Source organism: Trachemys scripta, chromosome 1 (genome assembly GCF_013100865.1).
Source record: "Trachemys scripta elegans isolate TJP31775 chromosome 1, CAS_Tse_1.0, whole genome shotgun sequence".
NCBI lineage: Eukaryota > Metazoa > Chordata > Testudines > Emydidae > Trachemys > Trachemys scripta.
The window spans coordinates 293,488,110-293,511,579 of NC_048298.1; the positions used below are offsets into that span (position 1 = coordinate 293,488,110).

Sequence of the window (23,470 nt, forward strand, 5' to 3'; positions counted from 1 at the left end):
CCAATTTAAACATGAAGTCAACAAGAGGTTGGGATGTCATTGGAGACTAAACCACAGGGGGGTTCTGCTGTCTCTGGGGGCAAAAAATGAACTTTGAAGAATACAAAATGAATGAAAGGAGACATTTTGTTATCCATTCACTGAGGAAAACCCCTGGCAGAGGGAAGGTGCTTCATGAATGCTTGGATCCTGGTTTGTCAGAAACCAGCTAGCTCTGCATAAGACTGAACCTTTTTTGGGGGGTTGCGGGGGGGTGTGTGAAGAAAGGGGAAATCTATTTGATTATATAAGAAAGGTAACCACTGATAAGTGTAGACCCAGCTTGGCATTTTATGATTTTGTTTTATATGAAACCATTCCTGTTTCCATTGTCCTTACTCACTGTCCCCTACATTTTAGCTTTTGATAATAAACTTATGATTGTTTTTACTGTAGCTCTATCTCAGTGCTGTGATGTTATATAGGAACCGACTTTCAGTGTACACTGGGGATAGCGAATCTGGCAATTTCTGAGACTGTCCAGCGACAGGAGCTGGATACTACAGGGGAACATTTCAAAGGTGATTGGGGTACATCTCTTGTTAAACCACAAGGCAAAGTAAGGGCTGACAGAGCCCTGAGGAGATTGTTTGGGTGACTAACAGACGGGTGGTGTCAGGGAGCTGACACCCAGCACCAGCAAGTCTTCCTCTCACTGGGGTCAGTGGGGTAACAGTCATGGGCATCCCGAGAAAGTGTCACAAGTTCCCAGCTGTGCCAGGTCCAAGCACTAGAACGGTGAGCAGGGAGGCTGTCTCTCCTGTGCTTTCAAAGACTCTCCTACTGGGCCCAGGAGGCATGAGCCACCTGAACTGAATAACTGAATGCAGAGGGGAAAAGAGCTGGACCTGAGATATATGTGTGTGTGTGTGTGTGTGTGTGTGTGTGTGTGTGTGTGTGTGTGTGGAGGAGACAGACTGAGTTCATTGGGACAATGACATTGGGAGGGAAGGATGGAACTGGAGGCTGAAGAGTATGGGGCAGGAGAGGGAAAATTGGGACCAGGAGTTGGGGGTAAAGAGGAGACTGGGACTGGGTGGGCAAGGAGACTAGGACTTGGAGACGGGGGCAGAGGAGATTATGACTGGTAAGACAAATAGATGGAGACTGGGAGACAGTTGTGGGGGACTGAGACTAGCTGGACAAGGAGATTGGGAGTCAGGAAGGGAAAAGGAGGGGGCACTCGGAGCCAGTGGATGAGGAAGGAGACTGTGGTTGGTCTAGGAGACTGGGGAAGAAGAATGAGACTGGCTGAGCAAGGAGATGAGGACTGGGAACCAGTGGGGCCAGGGGAAAAGGTGAAGGGGAGACAGGCTGGTCTGATGAAGAGCCAGGGTGAAGTGGGAGAACCAAGATTAGATGTGCAAAGAGAATGAAACAAGCAGCTGGGTGGGGTGGAAATGCTGGACATTGGAGAAGGAGCCCAAGGAGGGAGATTGGGACTGGAGCTTATGGGGATGGGGAATGAGGGTATGGGGTGACCAGATGCTAGGGGTGAAGACACAGATTGAGAAAGAAGCCAGGAGATGGGAACTGAGACTGGCTGGGCAAGGAGACTAGAGCTGGGATGAGAAGCCTGAGGAATGGAGAATGGAACTGGCTAGGCATGGAGAACACGACTGGGACAAAGAACCAGGGGTGGGAAAGAGGTAGGACAGGAACATGTTGGAGGTTATTGGAAAGAAGGGGTCAAGCTGGGAGCAAATGGACAGAAGAGCCTGTGCCCACTAGGGAAAACTCCCCTCCAGAGCCTCTAATGGAACCCATGATTCCCAAGTCTCCATTCCTCCACTGTCAGCAGACATCAGTGAAACCCTCTGGCAAAGTGTGTTGCTTTTCCCCTCTAGCGCTGGTCCACATAGAGGATGACAACTTCTACTGCTATCAGTTACTTTGTTAGCTCAAGTGGCAGAGGTCTGTACAGTGGATCTTAAAGTTCCAACCCTGCTGATGACCCATGTTGGTGTCAATATGATGCCACATGATGGAATTTCTGTTTTTTTTTTTCGTTTGCTTTTTTTAAAAAAACTAGGAAATTACACAAAAATCGACTACTCGTGCAACCTTAAGTTGTCCCTCTCTAGGTATGCATTATGATCCAGTCTTTAATTATATGACCACATACCATTTTTTCCACAGAACCCCTGCCTCATTCAGTGCACAGGATGGATTTTACTCTGGAGGCGAATCAGGGTTTTGTAGTGAAAGCAACTGTTTTCTGTAGAGAGATTTAGGTTAGATATTAGGAAAAACTTTCTAACTATAAGGATAGTTAAGCACTGGAATAGGTTATCTAGGGATGGTAGAATCCCTGTCATTGGGGGCTTTAAAGACCACAGTATTCTTGCCAGCAAGTTAAAAAAGTATGGGCTGGATGAATGGACTATAAGGTGGATAGAAAGCTGGCTAGATCATCGGGCTCAACGGGTCGTGATCAATGGCTCGATGTCTAGTTGGCAGCTGGTATCAAGCAGAGTCCCCCATGGGTCGGTCCTGGGGCCGGTTTTGTTCAATATCTTCATTAATGATCTGGAGGATGGAGTGGATTGTACCCTCAGCAACTTTGCAGATGACACTAAATCGGGAGGAGTGGTAGATACGCTGGAGGGTAGGGATAGGATACAGAGGGACCTAGACAAAATAGAGGATTGGGTCAAAAGTAATCTGATGAGGTTCAACAAGGACAAGTGCAGGACGGAAGAATCCCATGCACTGTTACAGACTAGGGACCGAGAGGCTAGGCAGCAGTTCAACAGAAAAGGACCTAGGGGTTACAGTGGACGTGAAGCTGGGATTGTTTAGTCTGCAGAAGAGAAGAATGAGGGGGGATTTGATAGCTGCTTTCAACTATTTAGGCCTTCATGAAAGGGGGTTCCAAAGAGGATGGATCTAGACTGTTCTCAGTGGTGGCAGACGACAGAACAAGGAGTAATGGTCTCAAGTTGCAGTGGGGGAGGTTTAGGTTGGATATTAGGAAAACCTTTTTCACTAGGAGGGTGGTTAAGCACTGGAATGGGTTACCTAGGAAGGTGGTGAAATCTCCTTCCTTAGAGGTTTTTTAGGTCAGGCTTGACAAAGCCCTGGCTGGGATGCTTTAGATGGGGATTGGTCCTGCTTTGAGCAGGGGGTTGGACTAGATGACCTCCTGATGTCCCTTCCAACCCTGATATTCTATGATTCTAAGATTCTATGATTCTATGATAGACAAACATGTAAGGATGGTCTAGCTATCTTAATCCTGACTCGGCACTGGGGATGGATTAGATGACCTCTTGAGGTCCCTTCCAGCCCTCCTTTCTATTTTTCTTCTCTTTTCATCTGAGTTGAAAACAAGGAATTTTAGATATCTAAGTCTAGGTTGGCGAATTGATTGTTTCAGGTGAAGTGGAGAGGATGGCAGAGATATTACTGAGATATGATCATTTGACACATTGATTGATGATGTGTTCCATAGTTTGAAATCTGTTTCCACAGTCACAAGTAGAATTGTGTCTCCATCTCTCAGTCCCCATTTATGGAGAAAGTAGGCACATCCGCCATGTGATGTGTGCATGCAATTCAAAGTGGACCATATTTTCTATGGGAGTGAAAAGCCACTTATTTCTTCAACATGATGCTCGATTCGGTGTGTATTTGGGATGTTGGCATCTGTCCACCTTCCACCACAAGTTTTCAAGCTCTTGGGATATCTCTACACTACAATAAAAGACCCACAGCTGGCCCAGGTCCGCTGAGTGAGGCTGCATGGCTATACAATTGCAGTGTAGACATTTGGGCTTGAGCTGAAGCCTGGGATCTGAGACCCCATCAGTGGGGAGGGTCCCTGAGCCCAGGCTCCAGCCTAAGCCCAAATGTCTACACTGAAACTTTATTGCCACACAGCCTGAGATCCGGGCAAGCTGCAGCTGCGCTGCGGGTCTTTTGTCGCTGTGTAGATGTACCCTTGTATTCCAAGCCAAAAAGGTTTTCTGGATTTGAAACAGAATCTCAATATATTATTTAGGCCTTCATGTATTGGAAGATCCTTGTTCCCTTGAATACGATGGAACTTCCAAAGAATTCTCATGACAAATTTAAGGTAGGTGGCTATACGCAGGTTCAGGAAGCCAGGATCAACAAGTGGCGTTGATTTCACTGTGCCTGTAATAATCCACGTGAATGTGTTAAGCTGAGACTCCACAAATGATGTGTGGGAGCTATTTGTAGCCAATTAGTTTAATTAATCATTTCATAGAGTATTTATTGTTGTGGTTAAATATAATTAATTAATGTGTAATGGACAGGTTTAAGCATGATAGGATCATAGGAGTATAAGATTGACAAGTAGTTATGAGAGAAAAATATGTATTAGGTATATAAGCAAGTAAGGTTGTATTACAAGGTCTACAGGCTGAGGCCTGTATGATTTCAGCTTAGCCATACTAGGCCTCAGGCCTAAGGAGGTTGACATAAGTAGGTAACCCAGGAATAACCCTGTACCAGTAAAGTTACAAGATAAAAGTAAAAAAATGTTTAAGAAAATATGCCACAATGTATCCGTCTAGACTAATGGTTCTCAACCAGGGGTACATGTGCCCTTTGGGGTACACGGAGGTCTTCTAGGGGGTACATCAACTCTTCTAGATATTTGCCTAGTTTTAAAACAGGATACATAAAAAGCACTAGCCAAGTCAGTACAAACTAAAATTTCATACAGACAATGACTTGTTTATACTGCTCTATACACTGAAATATAAGTACAATATTAATATTCCAATTGATTTATTTTATAATTATATGGTAAAATGAGAAAGTAAACCATTTTTCAGTAATAGTGTGGCTGTGTCACTTTAGTATTTTTTGTCTGATTTTGTAAGCAAGTAATTTTTAAGTGAGGTGAAACTTGGAATCAGATTCCTTAAAAGGGCACAGTGGTCTAGACAGCAAGACACCCGATTGTAACCTCATGAGAAATTCTGCAGGAACTGCAGGTTGCCATCCAGACTTGTCTGCATAGATGTTAATGAGAATAAGGGGAACTAAGGGCAGGACTACATTAAAACACTGCACCGGTGCAGCTGTGCTTCTGTAGCACATCAGTGAAAATGCTACTACACTAATGGGAGAGCTTCTCCCATCAGCACAGTTAATCCACCTCCATGAGAGGCAGTAGCTATGTTGACAAGAGAAGCCCTTCCATTGACATAACGCTGTCTATACTGGGAGTTAGGTCGCTATAACTGTGTTGCTCAGGGGTGTGGATTTTTCAAATCCCCGAGCGACATAGTTGTAGTGATGTAAGTTTGTAATGTAGACCTGGTCTACTAAGATAACCTATGAAAAGTGGAGCACTCATAAGTCTATGGGGTGTGGAAGTGGAAATAAGAAAAAAGGGATTGACAGCCTTATGCATATATATGAGCCTTAGTAGGCATAAGCGTAACTCAGGATAAAAGGTGTTGCTTGGTCTGTGTAGGGGGAGGGGAGAATAAATGCATGAGGAGATGCCAAGATGTCAACCACCGGTGGTGATGATGACAGTGATGAGGAGAATAATGACTGACTCTCCAGGGTCCCCCAGCAGGAGATGTGAATGAGACTGGTCATAGAGGGCTAAACGTTTTGCACTCTCTCTGTATCTGCTATTGTGTTTTAGTATTTGTGGGATTGTTTATCTGCTTAGAGAATTTGTTACTAAAAGAACTTGTAATACACCGGAATTGTTTCTCGTGTGCTCCTAGGGTCTCCTAATAATAATAATATTCCTGATACTCTAGACCTCAGGAGACTGAATCTTTAACCAATGCAGTCTAAGAGATTAATCAATGATCAATATACCCATCCATCAATAAGGCTATATGTGTGTCCAGACAGGTGTACAGTATTTTGTGGCAGAGAAGTCTACGTGCTAAGGGACAACCAAGTTATCAAATGTCAAAGACTGAACAGCAATGGAAATTCTGTGACCGACCAATGAAGATAAAAAAAATGCTGATTTGCTGCTCCTTAATTGAGCACTATACAGTCTATGCACTGAATGAGGCAGGGCTCCCATGGAAAAAACAGTATGTGATCATGTACTTAAAGACTGTTCATAGTGCATATGATTCTGGAATTTCCTAACTTCTGAATGCTTCATTTTGCAACCTTAATGTTCTTTTAACACATTTTTTTATACATTTTACACACACACAATATTAGATTGTATATACACTTTTGCTATGTAGAGAGTAGATGGAGAGGGACATGGCTTAGATTTGGTTCTGCCTCTCACAGTGATTTGGGCCAAACCAATAGCAGAATATTTCCTGCTGAATGACAGGGGAACCCCAGGAAAGAATTGTGACTCATATGTACAGAGATCAGCTTATGAACCTGATCCACCAGTTCGCATATCATTTGCCATCATTATAATCTCTGGAGGCTATTTTTACCTTTCACGCTCATAAAGACATGGCTCTCAGACTCTGGTATCATATCAGAGGGTTTCTTCATATCAAGAACAAGGCTTCTAACTAGAAAAGAAGATGTGCATGAGAACTGATTAAGTGTTATCCAATACAATTTAATTTAAAAACATATCCTTCATACCAATATCTCACAATGCATAGCAGTCACAACAGAACTGTTACATTAGGAAGTTGTGAGAGTTGAGGTCAAGGGCAGACAAGAAGCAGCATGAAGAGCTGATAATAGTGGCCCTGATTCAGCAAGGTATTTAAGCATGTGCTTAACTTTAAGCACCTGAGTAATTGCAATGCAATTTCAATGTCACTACTTAGGTGCTTAAAGTGACATGCATGCTTAAGCACCTTGCTGAACAAGGGTCACTAAGTGCTAACATGAGAAATTTGTTGTAAGCTATGAAGAAATGATTTTGAACATCATTTTAAAAAGGGATCAGGGATGCAGAAAGATATGGATGAATTATTCTTGATAGACAGTACGGTGTCAGCAAAGGGTTAACAGTTTCCTGGCTATGAAAGTCTTCCAGTGAAAGTCTCTCTCCACCAGAGTAGATTGCATCATGGAACTGGTTACTCAAATGCCCTGAGGGAAAGCTGCTTCAGTACGGAAATAAAAACCCCTCCAACCGCACACCCCTAGTTGTCACCTATCACCTCACACCAGAAACCATATGGGATCTCATTAAAAAATTACAACTGATACTTCATGGGGACCACATCCTAAAAGAAATCTTTCCGGAACCCACTCTTCTGGCCTTCAAACAACCCCCCAACCTCTCCAAGCTCATTATCTGAAGCAAGCTCCCCACAGACCAGGACACACCAACTCAAAGCAGCACCAGACACAAAACCTATAGACATATCTCCACTGCTACGATAATCAATACCTTCCACAACACATCTTTCAAGATGCAGGGGTCCTACACATGCCTATCATGGCATCTGGTGTACCTCATCCAACGCACTAAATGCTCCAATAACAGCGCTCAGTAACAACCATGTAGGTGAAACCAGACAATCACTATGCTCTTGAATGAACTCACACAGAACATGATAAAAGACAAAAACACCATATCAACCATGGGTGAATATTTTTCACAAAACGATCACTCTATAATAGACCTCTTCTCATCCTCAAAAGAAATCTGCACAACACCTTCAAAAGACAAACCTGGGAGCTTAAATTCATAATTTTGCTAGACACTAAAAATCATGGACTGAATAGCACCACTGGATTTGTAGCCTGTTACAATAATGTATAACAGGGGTGACCAAACCTGCGGCTTGAGAGTCACATACGGCGCTTTTACAGTTAAAGTGTGGCTCGTGGAGCACCCCCCCCCCATTCTCCGCCTACCAGACTGGGACAGAGATTTGGGGCTTCTGCCCAGCAGCAGGGTGGTGGGCCTTGGGGCTTCAGGCCCACGGGAGGTGCCTGCTGGGCCATGGGGCTTCTGCCTTGCAGGGATGGGGGGGGGGACACTTGGGGCTGGAGCCCCGGCTAGCACACCCAGCTCTCAAACCTCCGAAGATTATCATATGCAGCTCAGAGGGTCAGTACGTTTGACCATCCCGATCTATAACTCACTAACATTCCCCATGTCTCTCAATGGCTGTTAGACAGGATTTTACTGGAAACTTAGATTGTTTTTTTTTTTTTTTTTTTTTTTTTTTTTACCACATTTCCATTTTGTTCACAAGAAACAACTTCATTGACAACTGGAGCTGTGTGTGGGGATAATTGATATTTTCGTTCATTGGCCAAACCAAAAAAAATCCCAACCCCTAAAATAATTAATTTCAGATCAAAATGGAAATTTTTCGGTTTTCTTGGCAAAACAAAAGATATATAGATTCAAGTCAAACGGACTGTTTTATTTAGATTTTAAACATTTTAACCACTTCTTTTTTTAATTAAAAGCAAGGAAATTTGGAAACACCAGTCACAAAACTAGAAGAGGAGGTGGTGCACTCAACTGGGATGTGTGAGACCCAGGGTCAAGTCCTATTCTGCCTTATGCACAGCAATGATTTGAACTTGGGTCTCACACCTCCCAGGTGTGTGCCCTAACCACTGGGCAACAGGGTACACTGGGATCGGTCTTTCTCAGTCTCTCCTGTTGAAGCCATTCCACTTTGTACAACATACGTAGTCATTGGAATAGGGATTTGAACTTGGGTCTCCCACATGCAAGCTCAAAAATTGTTTTTGGCTCAAACTATTCAGCAAATTTATGTTGAATTCTCAAATAGTTTCAACAGGCCCAAAACTGCATTTTTTGGTGAAGAAACTATTTGTCCTAAAACTTTTTGCCCAGCTCTAGTGTCAACCAATTGAACTGAGAGCAGAACATAATCATAGCTTATCTAGAGGCCAACTTGTGCATGCTTTCCTCTGCAAGCACTCAGCCCCATTTATGTTAATGAGACTATTCAGTTAGCATGGGGAACATGATTTGGCTGTCAATGTGGAGTGAAATTTTATCAATATTAATTTTTAGTACTTTGACACATTCACATGTCAAATTATTTGTTTTCAGAGAAGAGGAAATATTTTATGGAGGTAATTGTAGCTGCCCGTTAGTCACTATCATTTTGGTAAATAAGGATTGGCAGTACAATTATTCTGAACATGGAACAACAAACATCAATTGCCCAGGATAAAAATTTACTAAAAACATACAAGAAATATTTCAATCAAATATTTCAGCTTATTTCCTGGTGGCATGTAACACAGCATGGGGACAGGAATGTCACTTTAGATAAGGTTCTTACACTTACCTCTGAAGCATCTGGTGCTTGCCACTGTCAGAGATGGAATCCAGAAGTATACGGGCCTAGGATTGCCATAGGCAGTTCCTATGATCCTACTAGCCCAGATGGTTGTAAAGCATTTTGAAATCAGATTATTAGACTAAATATGGTGGAAATCTTAAAAAATAAAGCCCCTCTTGTAACTTACAATTATTATTAATGCAAATGGTCTCTTCTTCTGTCTGTAAAATGCCTTCAGTCTGCACAATAAAGAAAAAAAAAATAGGTCAACCCCATTGCAAATGATTGCATCCTGAGGACTTAACTGCTAAAAACATATCCTCTCTAACATAATATTGGACCAGTAGATGGCAGCAATAATTTCATTTGGAGAGAGATTTCTGATCAAATACAATAAAAGGTGCTTAGAGTCAGCATTTCAAGTCCATAAATATACCAGCTGAATTGAGTAGTGATTTTTACTAGTCTTTTTTGTTAGAAAAAGCATCATTTCTTTCAGATGAAACATTTTACTAAGAACAAACAAGAAATGTGAAGCTTTGACATTTATTTTTAGCAAGTGAAACCTACATCTACAGTCCATAGGAGGGCTCAGTTTTACACACACACTATGCAAAGTGTCAATAAAGGAGCTATGTCTTAATTTTCTTTTAATCAATTCTTTTTTAAAAAATAATTAAAAGATGCTGACTGTGCAAAGCTCATACAAGTTACAGCTGAAACAACTAATGGCCTTGATTCGAGTGATATGAGGCAAACACCTGTCAGGGATGGTCTAGATCAGTGGTGGGCAACCTGCGGCCCATGGACTGCAAGCAGCCCTTCAGGGTAATCTGCTGGCGGGCCGCAAGACAGTTTGTTTACATTGACCGTCCGCAGGTATGGCCACCTGCAACTCCCAGTGGCTGCAGTTTGCCATTCCCAGCCCATGGGAGCTGCAGGGACATGCCGGCCTCCACTTCCCACAGCTCCCATTGGCCGGAAGCGGCGAACCGTGGCCACTGGGAACTGCAGGCAGCCATGCCTGTGGACGGTCAATGTAAACCAACTGTCTTGTAGCCCGCCAGCGAATTACCCTGAATGGCCACTTGCAGCCCATGGGCCGCAGGTTGCACACCACTCGTCTCGATAATACGTAGTCCTGCCAGGGGTGCAGGGGACTGGACTAGATGACCTCTCGAGGTCCCTTCCAGTCCTATGATTCTAATGTCTCAGTATTCTTGATCTCACTACCTGGAATGTGGTCCCTGTTATCATGACATTGCAAAATTCCAGACTGCTTGTTAAATATGGAAGACCTTGTGCTGGGCATTATCACTATGAAGGATGGTCCACTGAGAAGGGTGCCAAGCTAGGATCTGGGGGGCACAGTTTCAGTTCCCTCCTCTGCCACAGACTTCCTGCATGGATACTAAAGCAATGGAGGCCAGATAAGGCCAATAGTGCTTTTTCCAGCAAAGAGGCAGAAAGTTACCACAAATGACTGCTTTCCTTCCTGACTTCCCAGTGTCTCCCATCTTCTCTATGTCTTTTAGATGAAGCTTCTTGGGGTAGGAACTGACTTTATCTTTGTGTCTTGTACAGCAACAAGCATGTTATTAGCAAGTGAACATATAAATAAATACATAAATAAATAATAAAGGCTGCCTCCATTTTAATGTGGGAATGTGGCCAGTGGAAGCTACAGGTTCCCAACACTCAGTGCTTTATCTTGATCCCTGAGGCTGCACCTGCTTATTAATGGTGAGTGCAGCCAGAATCAGTCCCATTATATGTAAATTAGGTGTGGCCTTGGGCTCCTGGCAGGTTGCCAAAGGGACCCTCTGTTGGGAAGCCCCGAGCTAGATTGACTTTTGAAAATGGCATCCCCTCCCACCTTTAAAGAAGAAAGCAGTGAGATTAAAGATTCATCCAAGGCAGCTTTCTTTTCAGGTATGCTCCTTAGCTGTACAACCATTAATGTTGGCTAGGAACAAAAGCCAGGGCTACTAGGAGTTACCACCATCACAAATGTTGCATATAGGTGGGTGAACACCATGCAAATCTTCAGCCACAGGTTCATGGAGAAAAAAAACCCTCCCAGCTGCACATGCAGTACTATATACAACCTAGGAGGAGGTTTGGGGCTAGTTAGGCCCACACTGTTTTCCAACCAACTGTGATTGGCTGGTTTGCGAGGCCACTCCTTTGATGGTTGCCAAAGCAATTGGACTCCTCCTTTAAGAGCAGAGAACCAAGCATACTGGAGTAGTTCGAGATACATCGGAGGTAGTGAACTCCTCTCTCCTTCAGGATAATTCAGTAGTGAGCTCTTTTTACCTACAATAGTCATAGAAATGTAGAACTACAAGAAACCTTTATAGGTCATCGAGTCCATTCCCCTGCACTGAGGCAGGACTATGTATTTCTAGATTATCCTGGACAGGTGTTTGTCTAACCTGTTCTTAAAAGCCTCCAATGATGGAGATTCTGCAATCTCTGTAGGTAATTTGTTCCAGTGCTTAATCACCGTGACAGTTAGGAAGTTTTTCCTAATGGCTAACCTAAACCTCCCGTGCTGCAATTTAAGCCCAGAACTTCTTGCTAGTCCTGACGGCTTAAGAAGAACAATTTATCACTCTTCTCTTTATAACAGCCTTCTACATGCTTGAAGACTGCTATGTCACACCACAGTCTTCTCTTCTCCAGACTAAACAAACCCAGTTTTTTTAATCTTTCCCTGTAGATCATGTTTTCTAGACCTTTAATAATTTTTGTTGCTCTCCTCTGGACTTTCTCCAATTTGTCCACATCTTTCCTGAAGCATGGTGCCCAGAACTGGACACAATACTCCAGTGAGGCCTTATCATTGTTGAGTAGAACCAAAGACGTACTTCTCATGTCTTGCTTACAACACTCCTACTAATACACCCCAGAATGATGTTTGCTTTTTTTACAACAGTGTTACACTATTGACTCATATTCCTCTGTACTCCTTCCTAGGCAATCATTTCCCATTTTATATTTGTACAATTGAGTATTCCTTCCTAAGTGTAATACTTTGCATTTGTTCTTATTGAATTTCACCCTGTTCACTTCAGACCATTTCTCCAGTTTGTCAAGATCATTTTGAATTCTAATCCTGTCCTCCAAAGTGCTTGCAAGCCCTCCCAGCTTGGTGGTATCTGCAGACTTTATAAATGTACTCTTGCTGCCATTATCCTAATAATTTATGAAGATATATAATTTGGAAGGCCAAAAAAGAATTTGAAGAACAGCTAGGCAAAGACTCAAAAAGTAATAGCAAAAAAATGTTTAAGTACATCAGAAGCAGGATGCCTGCTAAACAACCAGTGGGGCCACTGGATGATCGAGATGCTAAGGGAGCATTCAAGGACGATAAGGCCATTGCAGAAAAACTAAATGAATTCTTTCCATCGGTCTTCATGGCTGAGGATGTGAGGGAGATTCCCAAACTTCAGCCATTCTTTTTAGGTGACAAATCTGAGGAACTGTCCCAGATGGAGGTGTCATTAGAGGAGGTTTTGGAACAAATTGATAAACTAAACAGTAATAAGTCACCAGGACCAGATGGTATTCACCCAAGGGTTCCGAAGGAATTCAAATGTGAAATTTCAGGACTACTAACTGTAGTCTGTAACCTATCATTTAAATCAGCTTCTGTACCAAATGACTGGAGGATAGCTAAAGTGACGCCAATTTTTAAAAAGGGCTACAGAGGTGACCCTGGCAATTACAGGCTGGTAAACCTGACTTCAGTACCTCGCAAACTAGTTGAAACTATAGTAAAGAACAAAATCGTTAGACACATAGATGAACATAATTTGTTGGGGAATGTTTTTTGAAAAGGGAAATCATGCCTCATCAATCTACTAGAATTCTTTGAGGGGGTCAACTAGCATGTGGATAAGGGGGATCCAATGGATATAGTGTATTTAGATTTTCAGAAAGCCAAGGTCCCTCACCAAAGGCTCTTAAGCAAAATAAGCAGTCATGGGATAAGAGGGAAGGTTCTCTCACGGATTGGTAACTGGTTACAAAATAGGAAACAAAGGGTAAGAATAAATGGTCAGTTTTTAGAATGGAGAGAGGTAAATAGTGGTGTCCCCCGGGGTCTGTACTGGGCCCAGTCCTATTCAACATATACATAAATGATCTGGAAAAAGGGGTAAACAATGAGGTGGCAAAATTTGCAGATGATAAAAAACTACTCAAGATAGTTAAGTCCCAGGCAGACTGCAAAGAGCTATAAAAGGATCTCTCAAAACTGGGTGAGTGGGCAACAAAATGGTAGATGAAATTCAATGTTGATAAATGCAAAGTAATGCATATTGGAAAACATAATCCCAGCTATACATATAAAATGATGGGGTCTAAATTAGCTGTTAACATTGAAGAAAGAGATCTTGGAGTCACTGTGCATAGTTCTCTGAAAACATCCACTCAATGTGCAGCAACAGTCAAAAAAGCGAACAGAATGATGGGAATCATTAAGAAAGGGATAGAATGGATAATAAGATAGAAAATATCATTTTGCCTCTATATAAATCCCTGGTATGCCCACATCTTGAATACTGTGTGCAGATGTGGTCGCCCCATCTCAAAAAAGATATATTGGGATTGGAAAAGATTCAGAAAAGGGCAACAAAAATGATTAGGGGTATGGAACAGCCGCAGTATGAGGAGAGATTAATAAGACTGGGACTTTTCAGCTTGGAAAAGAGACAACTACGAGGGGATATAATAGAGGTCTATAAAATCATGACTGGTGTGAAGAAAGTAAGTAAGGAAGTGTTATTTACTCCTTCTCAGAACACAAGAACTAGGAGCCACCAAATAAAATTTATAGGCAGTAGGTTTAAAACAAACAAAAGGAAATATTTTTTTCACACAATGCACAGTCAACCTGTGGAATTCCTTGCCAGAGGATGTTGTAAAGGCCAAGACTATAACAGGATTCAGAAAAGAACTACATAAGTTCATGGAGAATAGGTCCATCAATGGCTATTAGCCAGGATGGGCAGGGATGGTGTCCCTAGCCTCTGTTTGCCAGAAGCTGGGAATGGGCGACAGGGGATGGATCACTTGATGATTACCTTTTCTGTTCATTCCCTCTGGGGCACCTGGCATTGGCCACTGTCAGACGACAGGATACTGGGCTAGATGGACCTTTGGTCTGACCCTGTATGGCCGTTCTTATGTTCTTATGATATTGAATAGAACCAGACCAAGGACAGATCCCTGCAGAACCCAACTCAATATGCCCTTCCAGCTTGACTGTGAACCATTGATAACTACTCTGAGTATGCTTTTCCAACCAGTTGTGCACCCACCTTATAACAGGGAATTGTAGTCATAGGTCAATCCCAGAATGAAGTTTCTTCTCTGTGCTAAATGCATTCTAGTCACTACTTTCTAATGCTATTTTCTTCCTGAGAGTTCCATGCACACAATTATGTGTATATGTAATGAAACAGAGACAGACAGAAAGAGAGCTATTAAATTCCTGCTCCACAGCTGAGCTGATCAAATGCTGTTATACTTACCACAACTTTGAGTTTCTTCATAACACTATCGCTGTGCCCAGAAATTGGGTCAAAAGCAGTAATGGTAATTGGAATTTCCCCTACAGTGAGTGGAACTACTGAGAAATAGGCAGGCACTGCTGAGTTTCCCTTAACAGTTAGTTTCTGTTGCACGTCCTTTGTCGATGTCCCTGCACTGCACACTCCCTCCACAGTGATCATCTTCACTGTAACCTATTGGAACAAGAAAATGCTTGTAATAATATTTATTACACCACTGCTCAAGTAAATAGATATCTGACAGATATAAACAATGAAGAGCAAACCTCAAATAGATCAGAGGTTCAGAGGAGCTAAGTGCCCATTGTGGCTACACAATGAATCATTATCAAAACCAAGAACAGAACTGCAATCTATTAATTCCCAGTCCGATAGCTAATCCATTAGACCATCTTGCCTCCCAGCTAAACCACTTAGACTGAGCAGCTTATTCTAAGATGGGGCTAACTGTACTCACCTGCCTACAGGAGGGATGTAAGGATACATTAGTGAATATTTGTTCATTGCTTTCAAAACATGCAATATAAACATTAATGTTATTTTCCATTAGTCCCCGAAGCGTGAGGGAGCAGGGGAAATACAACAGTCTTCCCTGTATCTAGCTCTACTCCTTTCTACAAAGCCCAGAGGACCTCAGCCAAGTATGGGCAACTCAGACAATGTAGCTGAAACTTGACAAAGGAAGTAAGGATTGGTGGTTGGGTGATTTATATAGCATACAGTTCAGCAATGTACTACAGTAACATTACCTTGAGATCTTCAGAAAGGTAGTTGTAGACAACTGCTTTTACTTCTAGTTGCTCATACCGTTTAACTGAATATGGTAACCTTATTGATAAAAAAAAATCTTTGAAAACCTTAAAGGTCTTGGGGTCAGCTATGCAGAAACCTGGTGGAGGAGAAAACTGGAGTTCAGACCCAGCAAAACCACGGTATGTTAGCTTTTCAAAGTGCTGTTAGTTTAGGTACTCATTAAGATGTTGCATTTAAAAAAGAACAAATAGCTGTACTCCTTTCTTGATGTTCAGAAACAAACATATGTCCAAATCTACCCTGCATCAAGCCCAGCATAGCGTTGGAAGTCCCGGGGAGGTCTAGGAGACAGATTCCTTCCCCAAGACTGTAGTGCACCAGCAGATCAGCTCGACAACCATGACTGCATGCCTGCTCTACATGACCTATGAGATGGAGATTGCACAGGCATGGATGCACCAAACTGACCCTTCCCCACTCCTGGCCTGGCTCCAGTCCCCATCCCAGAGCTTCATAAAGGGAGGCAGCTGTGAATTTGTGTTCTGTGTAACATACAGAAGTGTAGTCTCCCCATGGACAACTACACTGGTTCTGCTGAGGGCGGGGCTCTCTACATGCACAAAGGGATGACAGAATTTACCCCACACAGTCAGGGCCGGCTCCAGGGTTTTGGCCGCCCCAAGCAGCCAAACAAAAACAAAACAAAAAAAAGCTGCAATCGCGATCTGCGGCGGCAATTTGGCGGGAAGTCCTTTGCTCCGAGCAGGAGTGAGGGACAGTCTGCCGAATTGCCACTGAACAGCTGGACGTGCTGCCCCTCTCCGAAGTGGCCGCCCCAAGCACCTGCTTGGTAAGCTGGTGCCTGGAGCTGGCCCTGCACACAGTACTAAAATAAATAGCACAAAGTTTGTTGAACTTCTTTCCAAATAATCTCTTTTCTCTGAAAATATTTAACAGACTGTGAATTAGGTTCCTAGGAAATGCCTTTTCCATTACTTTTCTTGGGTAGTACTCCATAGTCGTGCTCCACTGCTGTAATTGTTACACCAATGGAGACTACTCGGGGGCAGGGCCGGCTCCAGGCACCAGCCTGATAAGCAGGTGCTTGGGGCAGCTGCTCCGGAGAGGGGCGGCACATCCAGGTATTCGGCGGCAATTCGGCGGACGGTCCCTCACTCCCGCTGGGAGCAAAGGACCTCCCGCTGAATTGCCGCCACAGATCGCGATCGCGGCTTTTTTTTTTTTTTTGGCTGCTTGGGGCGGCCAAAACCCTGGAGCCGGCCCTGCTCAGGGGCTTTATATTTGGCACATGTTAAACCCCTTGATGAATCAAGGCCTAAATGACTACGGTCCTGATTCTGCAAAGGGACATTTCATGTGCAGAGCCCTGCTGAAATCAATGGGATTCTGCATGGGCTCAAAGGTCCGTGCAGGCAATCTTTTTGGGGTCTACAATAATGCGTTAGTTAAAAGGTATGTTAATTTGGAACAGCAGTGCTACCTAAACCCAGTGCTGGCATCCATGGGAGACTTATGAAAAGGCCTGAATTTGCTAAGCTTTTACAATAAATTCAAAAGAATGGCACTGAGTTTGGTTGTTTACAAACTAGGAATAAAAGTCTCTGTAGCTATATCTTATGGCAGCTTATGTCTGTGATTGGGCAAGCTAAAATACTGATAACGGTAATCACACTGTATGCTTCAGACCATAAGCTGACCTGCCGGGTCAGGAGGAAACTTTTACTCCTGCCTCCAACACTGAACAACTGGCTGGGTATATTGTGGATTTGTTGTGTGCTTTCTGAAGCCATGAAGTATGGGCCAGTGGTTGGTTCAGCAAATTTGGAAACAGAATACCCAACTGGATACATCAATGGTCTTGAATTTGATCTGGCATGGCAAATCCCATGTTCTTAAAATGCTTTGTGGAGAATTTGGGCTCAATACAGGAGTAACTGTATGAGCCCAAATTTCCCTGCCATTGCTGGGGCCTCAGACACTGGTGCACCACAGTCCTTCCTATTCTCTGCCTGTGGCACATAATAGTCTAATGACCTTTGGGCTGTAATACTTTGGTCTAATGTCTGTTGCTGAGTTGAGTGTGTGGGTGCTGGTGGCCTGTGCTATATAGCAGATCAGACTAGATGATCTGGTGGCTTCTTCTGCCCTTAAACTCTGTGACTATGACTCTAACAGAGTGAAATTCTATGGTCTGTGTTATACAGGAGCGCACACTAGATGATCAAATGAATGATCCTTTCTGCATGTATGAGGCAATGTTGCCTAGTGGATGGAGCACAGGACTGGGACTCAGAAGATCTGGATTCTATTCCCATATCTGCAACTGGCCTGCTTGGTCATCACATGGAAGTCACTTCACCTTTCTGTATCTCAGTTTCCCCATCTTTAAAATGGTACAATGACACTGACCTCTTTTGTGAAGCATGTTGAGATCTACAGATGCAAAGTGCTAGGTATTATTATTCAAAACCAATGAATCTGTTAATGGTAATGTACCACATATTCAGTTAAAATCTTCTGAATAGGATTCCTTTGGAATTTTCTTTTTGCATCTGCTCCCCAGACTTACTTAATATGAACACAGGCATCACTAAACACAGTGAAAGATTCATAGGTTCAAAGTGCTCAGCATTTTATTTATCATTGTTATTTACATTTGCCATAACCCTCTGTCCAACTGGAAGCTAAAATTAAAAGGTTCTTAGATATTCAAAGCCAGAAGGAACCATGATGATTGCTTAATCTGATCTCCTGTATAAAACAGGCCATAAAATTCAACTCTGTACTTTCTGTATTGAGCCCATAACTTCTAGATGAGCTAGTGCACATCTTTAAGATCATGTAGAGGTTGAGTCAATATTCATGCATCAGTACAGAGTGAACCAACAGTTTACCAATTGGGTTTTTTACCTTTTTGAGGTGATATACTTATTGCTTGAATTTCCCAAGTAGTTATAGAGTCAGGAATAGCATTTGTTACCCTAAAGGGACAAGAGATAAGGTATTAAGAAGAATGTATGAAATGAAAACAAGTTCATTCCTTAAATCTTGAAGACTGAAAAAAAATATCAGTTGTGGAGGAGAGACACAGCAAGCAGGTCCAAATCCCTCTATAATAGATTCAACAGAACACTGACATTTATAGGTATTTTTACATACATGGAGGTGTATTCATCTGGTCAAATAATACAGTACCTATGCTGTCCAGGTTCTTTAATTTCTACTGTCTCCCACCACCAGCTCTCAGGAAAGACACTGCGCAAGTTGATTGAAGTTTCATCAAACACGTCTTCTTCTGGAACGTCACCAACTGGAAAACAGAAATTGGGAGTCTTCCTTAAAACCTATGGCTGATAACCTTACACTGATTTGGAGAATCAGTTGTCAGAGAGACAAGACAAAAGGATTAATATGCTGACTAGCTGAATGAAAAGACTCTGTCTGGTTTTGATCTTGTAAAGTGCAAAAAAATGCATAAAGACAACAGACAACGACTAAAGATTGACACTGAACAAAAGGTTAATTCTTCCTTCCAAACTGGGAAATTATATGCTATCAACCAAAAAAATTCCCCCTTTAGTTACAAGAGGAGAAATTATTTCTTCATTACTACTGTGATAGATGGGGCGTGAAAGGAGAGAACACCGGTGACAGAAATCATGCTTTGAATGGGATCAGTCATGACACACAGAATTGTTCAATGAAATTGACTGCCTAAGGGGCAGAATGGAGACAAATGCAAAACACTTCTCTGCTTGAATTTCATACAGTGTCAGCAGGCAGGAAGACTTTCAGAGTGCTTGGGTACATAGGGTGTGATCCAAAGTGCACTGAAATTCATTCAGAAATGATGATGATAGTGATTGTTATTATTTATTTGCATGACAAGAGTGTTTAGAGACCCCAGCTAAGATTGGGTCACCATTATGCTAGGCACTGTACAAATACACAGTGAGATCTACAATCTATCCTGAAAGATGATCCCTCACTCTCACAGATCTTGGAAGACAGACCTGTCCTCACTTACTGACAGCCCCCAAACCTGAAGCAAATACTCACCAGCAACCACACACCACAGAACAAAAACACTAACCCAGGAACCTATCCTTGCAACAAAGCCCTTAAAGACTTAAAGGTGGCAATTTTGCAAAAGAAAAGCTTCAAAACAGACTCCAACGAGAAACTGCTGAACTTGAATTGATATACAAACTAGATACAATCAGCTTAGGCTTAAATAGAGACTGGAAATGGCTGAGCCATTACACACATTGAATCTATTTCCCCATGTTAAGTATCCTCACAGCTTCTTGTCAAACTGTCTGAAATGGGCTATCCTGATTATCACTACAAAAGTTTTTTTTCTCCTGCTGACAACAGTTCACGTTAATTAATTAGCCTCTTAGAGTTGGTTGGGCAACTCCCACCTTTTCATGTTCTCTGTATGTATATATAACTCCTCACTATATGTTCCATTCTATGCATCCGAAGAAGTGGGCTGTAGCCCATGAAAGCTTATGCTCAAATAAATTTGTTAGTCTCTAAGGTGCCACAAGTACTCCTGTTCGTTTTTCAGAGATGACTGTATACAATTCACTTTTTAAAAATGGTATGTTACTAAAAGGCAAAATTCCTTACTTCTTGCCAATGCAGAAGCTAGTTTCTTCTCTTCCAGCTCCCTCCTTAGGCTCTGAGCCCTCTCACAACAGTACTTGAAAGCTTCTTTGCATTTTATTGAGCCAGTAACTCTAGTTAGCCTTTTGGCACAAGAAAACCTCATTGGATTTAATTTCATTCCATCATGACAGCACTTTCGTAGAGCAGGATCTTGGTATTTGTTAGCTGTAACAAAATTACAGTGACATCAGTGTTGCAGAGGCTTTGATAAATTTTGAGATATTCAATCATACTTATGTACTTCACTTATGTCATTATTATTATTTTTCACTATTATTACAGTAGCCATAGGAATCCTTATCATGAACCAGGGCCCCACCCGGCTAGGCATTGTACTAAAACTGAACGAGAAGAAGGTCCTTTCCCCTGAAGGGTTTACAATCTTATCTTTCCTTCAAGTTCAGACCATGAAGTCACTGGGGGCAGGATCAGCTGACTGAAATTGAAGTGAATGAGAGCAGAATTGGAATCTTATTTAGGACACATTTTTCAAATGCTTGTTTTCTTACAGAGAAAAATTTAAGATTGTGAGTTTCAGTTATCAGGTTTATTCTCCTCTGCATGGATTATGTTCCTTTATTTCTGCTTCTGCCAGAACAAACAACAGAATGGTTTAATAAACTAAACATATACTTGGAAATCCTCACCTGTAATCTGCCTACTAGCCCATTTCCACTGAGAATGCTTCCAACATACTTAGTCTTTGAATAGCTTTTCAATGACCATCATTAAAAACAAAAGAACCTGCCACAAAAACATTTCCCATTTCCCTCCCATTCAGGCTCAGATAAAAGTAAAGAGTGAAAACTACACTCATCATCTTCCGTCCCGATCCAGTGACAATGGTAAGTTCTAATATCTCATAACGGTGGAGTGCTAGAAATGAATGCTCCATCCCTTTTGGAGAGCTGAGAAGCCACGCTCTCTTAGAGTATAAGGTATTGTTCCCCAAAGCGTAGAATCCAGTCCCAGAGAGGGTTGTAGAGAAGATCCAACAATGTCATGAAAAATTCTACCAAAAATGTAATTGAAACATGACTATAAGAGTTTGCAGTGGGAAAGAAAAGAAATGTAATACATTTGTAATTAGATACACATTATAAGTCTTGTCATGATTGGCATGCTTCCTTTAAGGCCATCATATTACTGCAACCTTAATCTAGACTAATGCTCAGTATAGTCTTGAGCAGAACGTGAACGTAGTATGCCAACAGAGCTGCTGCAAATAAAACACCTGTACCGGCACTGTTATTTATGATGTACCATAGGAAGTGCAAGTGCTCATGCCCATGCACACAGACCATGATAAAACATACCACTGAGCTAGAACAGCGCATCTGCTGTTAACACAAAGGCCCAATGAGCCTAACATGATCATGTTGTCTATGTCATTCCATTTTTACTAGAGATCACGTCTAGCCAAAGGGTTGTCAGCCAGGAAAGGACCCTGCCTTGTTGAAAAGTTTTGTGAATGAGACAATGGCAAGTGAGGTGTTCTCAGGACAGTTCATAAAATTAACAGACAACACGAGATGCAACAATTGGTTTTACATTGACTGATTTGATATCACAGTGTGTGGTGTGATATGAAATGCTAGCAGCTGAGGCTAAGAAGCCTTCAAAATGACTGTCACTGAAAGATGAACCTGAGGGTTTTTTCCTGAGAAAACACAAAGCCTTGAACAATCAGCAAGACTTGACTATTCAAACTGGCTATGACAAAACTCATGCCCTTCAGGCATCTTATCTTGATCACACAATACTATAAGGATTATACTATTGTAGAAAATCTTATACTTCCCTGCTCAATGAATATGGGTTCAAAAATTATATGGCTTGACTCTGAAAAAGATTTGGGGGCTGTGGTTGATAATCAGCTGAACATGAGTTCCCAGCATGATGCTGTGGCCAAAAGGGCTAATGCAATCCTAGGATGAATAAACGGGGGAATCTCAAGCAGGAGGAGAGAGGTTATTTTACCTCTGTATTGATCACTGATGTGACTGCGGCTGGAATACTGTCTCCAGTTCTGGAGACCACAGTTCAAGAAGGATGTGGATAACTTGGAGAGGGTTCAGAGAAGAGCCACAAAAATGATGAAGGGATTAGAAAACATGCTTTATAGTGCTAGACTCTAAGAGCTCAGTCTATTTAGCTTAACAAAGGAGGAGTGACTTGATTACAAGCTATAAGCGTCAACGGGGGAACAAATATTTAACAATGAGCTCTTCAATCTAGCGGAGAAAGATATAACAGGATCCAATGGCTGGAAGTTGAAGCTAGACAAATTCAGACTGGTAATAAGACATATAGTTTTGATAGTAAGGGCAATTAACCATTGGAACAATTTACCAAGGGTTGTGATGGATTCTCCATCACTGGCAATCTTTATATTGAGATTGGATGTTTTCTAAAAGATCTGCTCTAGGAATTATTTTGTGCTATGCAGGAAGCCTGACTAGATGGTCTCTTCTGGCCTTGGAATCTATGAATCAGCCACCAAACTGAAAAGAGGCCCTGTAAAATGAGACTATTCAGTACTGTATCAGTGATGTGGCTGAGAATGTATGAGAACAGTTGCTTTCAAAAGACAGGAAAAGGGACTATTTAACAATTCAATGTAATGAGTCAACTGGTATCTCTGGTACTGGATGGCTTCTAGCGCTTGTGAGGTATGTTTCTAATGTTGCTATTGAAAAAGGCTTGCTCCTCTACAAAGCAGTGCCACGAAAATGCTTATCTGAGACATTTCAGAAGCAGTCAAAGACTCCCACATTCAGTGAGAGCGGTGTATCTCACTGATGCATCTCAACCTGCATATATGGTACCAGGGCAAAGACAAGTAAGAACAGTGGTGTGGTCACTCAGATCTAACACTGCACCTCATGTCTCATGGGTTCACAGTTTCAGGCTAACTCAACTGTTTTTACTGAGAGCAGACGTTTTCCTGAATGAAGATTGAGCTCCCTTGGCGGATGCCTTCAATAATTCAGGAGGGGTCATGCGTAGCTTATGCTGCTGACATTTGGGGGCACCTAAAGGAGCTGAACTTTTCTCTATTGTAGTGGAATATGACTGCTCAGTACCTGAAAAACAGGGCAGATCTTATTCATAAGAACACTTAGAAACTGGTCTTCCCAAGCGCAAAGAGGAAACTTGGAGAAGCTTTCTTTCACC

At 42.2% G+C, this 23,470-nt stretch overlaps 1 protein-coding gene across 1 annotated transcript in view; it reads right to left on the reverse strand.

Annotated features, from left to right (window-relative positions):
- Window positions 1-23,470, reverse strand: part of LOC117871016 (complement C4-like) — an 89,349-nt gene that overhangs the window by 38,859 nt on the left and 27,020 nt on the right. The window contains exons 17-23 of the mRNA XM_034758570.1: window positions 20,255-20,458; window positions 18,815-18,929; window positions 18,530-18,600; window positions 15,595-15,734; window positions 14,807-15,019; window positions 9,448-9,499; window positions 6,453-6,533 (exon numbers count right to left, since the gene is read on the reverse strand). Of these exons, the coding sequence (XP_034614461.1) occupies window positions 6,453-6,533; window positions 9,448-9,499; window positions 14,807-15,019; window positions 15,595-15,734; window positions 18,530-18,600; window positions 18,815-18,929; window positions 20,255-20,458 (876 nt within the window). The remainder of the gene's footprint in view (window positions 1-6,452; window positions 6,534-9,447; window positions 9,500-14,806; window positions 15,020-15,594; window positions 15,735-18,529; window positions 18,601-18,814; window positions 18,930-20,254; window positions 20,459-23,470) is intronic.